The sequence below is a fragment of the Gambusia affinis genome, linkage group LG14, assembly GCF_019740435.1.
Source record: "Gambusia affinis linkage group LG14, SWU_Gaff_1.0, whole genome shotgun sequence".
Lineage (NCBI taxonomy): Eukaryota > Metazoa > Chordata > Actinopteri > Cyprinodontiformes > Poeciliidae > Gambusia > Gambusia affinis.
In genome coordinates this window covers 291,285-293,516 of record NC_057881.1, presented here as the reverse complement: position 1 = coordinate 293,516, position 2,232 = coordinate 291,285, and the positions used below count along the sequence as shown (strand labels likewise).

The 2,232-nt window shown below is 49.2% G+C and overlaps 1 protein-coding gene across 1 annotated transcript in view; it reads left to right on the top strand.

Moving 5' to 3' along the window:
- Positions 1 to 1,505: 1,505 nt before the first annotated feature.
- LOC122844021 (eukaryotic translation initiation factor 3 subunit E-B-like) overlaps positions 1,506 to 2,232 on the top strand; it is a 3,242-nt gene continuing 2,515 nt past the window's right edge. The window contains exon 1 of the mRNA XM_044139223.1: positions 1,506 to 1,618. Coding sequence (XP_043995158.1) covers positions 1,506 to 1,618 — 113 coding nt within the window. The remainder of the gene's footprint in view (positions 1,619 to 2,232) is intronic.

The window sequence follows — 2,232 nt, the reverse complement described above, 5'->3', positions numbered from 1 at the left end:
ATGTTCACAACTTCCTTTTCAGGCACCAATAGGAGCGCGCTGTTGGCACACCGACCAATAGGAACGCTCGCTGTTGGCACACCGACCAATAGGAACTCCTCTCCTCTAGAAGTGTGAAACAGAACCCGTAAAACACAAGAAAAAGAAAAAGAAAATTCATAAAACTTGATTTCAAGAATATAAATAACATAAAATCAGATTTTATTTTACTAGAGAATAAAATGTGAAACGTAGCTTCAGCTGTCAAACCTGTTTCATTATTGTTCCAACTTTCACTCTGTAAATGTATTTTCTGTTTCCTCGGGCATCTGGCTTGGCCCGGTGGGCGGGGCCAATGGGGCGGTTCCAGGTGGGCGGGGCCAGTTGGGGCGGTTCCGGGTGGGCGGGGCCAATGGGCCGGGGCCAATGTCAGGCTGTGCTGAGCAGCAGCAGGCCTGCAGGGAGAGGAGCTGAGAGTCTGGATCAGTGAGCTGCTGCTCTGCCGGTCCCAGCGGATCAGAACCATGGAGGCCCGGTTCTGGAGTGGCTCGTCAGATGGCAGCGATGGCGTCTTCCTTGAGGAGCCGTTCTACCACGGCATGCTGCGGGCCACCGACCACAGGAAGGGTGGGAATACTTTCTGCTTCCAGCTGCAGGATTGGCCTGCTGCTCTGGTTCTGGTTCTGGTTCTGTGGTGGTCAGAGGCTTCACATGCCCAGACCCACCCTCTGTTCTCCTGACAGGAAAGTCTGGTTCTGCCTGAGGAGAGAAGTTCTGACCCGAACAGAGGAATTTAACTGCTGTTTCAGGTCACATTCAGAGTTTACTGGGTCCAACTGGACTAACTGCTGGTTCTGGATGTTTCTCAGCCTCTCAGTAGAGAATCGTTCAGACTGATGATTGTTCCTGTTTCTCTGCTCCATCACTTCTGTGTTTCAAAGTTGTGAGCGTGTCAGTGAGTCATCGGCGCGGTGCCAGCCTGAACCGGGTCGGGTCGGGTCGGGCTGGGTGTCGGCGCCACCGGTCGTTGCTCGGTTCCCTCTGATTACTTCTGCTTCCTGTAATCTGACCATCATCTGATGGAGACTGGAGGAAACTGCTTGGCTGAGTCCTGCAGCAACAACCACAGCTGCAGCAGCAACAGCTGCAGCAGCTGCAGCAACAACAGCTGCAGCAACAACAGCTGCAGCTGGCTAGAAAAATCTGAAACAAGCTGATTCCTGCAGGGTGGGACATGTTTCCATCAGGATTTACACACACACACACACACACACACACACACACACACACACACACACACACACACACACACACATAGAGGAATTTTCAAATGTTCTGTTAATTTTTCAGATTTTTGCCTTTTGGGTCCATGGGAAGAATTTTTTGTGGTTCTGTGGTTTTATTTCTTGTTTTAATTAAAAGGTCACAGAATCCATTGTAAACTTTGACCTCTGGTCCGACCGTTAATTTGGTTCTGAGTAATAAACAATTTTTTACCAATCAGTTTTAACAGTAAAAACACGAGGATGAAGTTTATGTGGAACTCACACCGCCTGACCCAGTGGTCAGGCGGTGAATCCACTGGTCCCAGTGACCCAGTGACGGGTCAGGCGGTGGTCCACCGGGTCCCAGTGACCCAGTGACGGGTCAGGCGGTGGTCCACCGGGTCCCAGTGACCCAGTGACGGGTCAGGCGGTGGTCCACCGTCTGTCGGCCCACACAGAAGGCAGATCTCCTCATTAGCATAAAGACGGACATGGAGAAGCAGAAAAACGAAGACAAGGGAAGGAGTATAAGGAAAAGACAAAACAACATATCTACTTTTCTTGGCAAAAGCGCATGTTTAGGGGAAATGAAAAAGAAAATCTTTACATTTCTTGATGGAAGCGCAAGTGAAAGGACAAGGAAAAGCTAAATATATATTTATGCTTTTATTTCTTTTTATGTCAGGTTTGGTTCTCCACAGCAGGTCTCCTGGTTCGTTCTTGTTCATAGTTGCTTACTGTTGGTGCGTTGTCATGATTGCTGTGTTGAATGGTTCAGACATTCTGACATGGGGCATATGAGCAACCACCCAGGGCGTTAACTTGTTTGGGGCAGCATGAGACCTCTGCAGGGTAAGCAGAAGGCAGTTAGAAGAAAGGAAAGAAAAAGGCTCCAACAAAGACAGAGAAGTGCAGAACGGTTACAGGATGGAAGCCAGAAATGAAATTAGTGTTTCAACGTGAGCTCAGCCTCAGCAGGACCTGAACA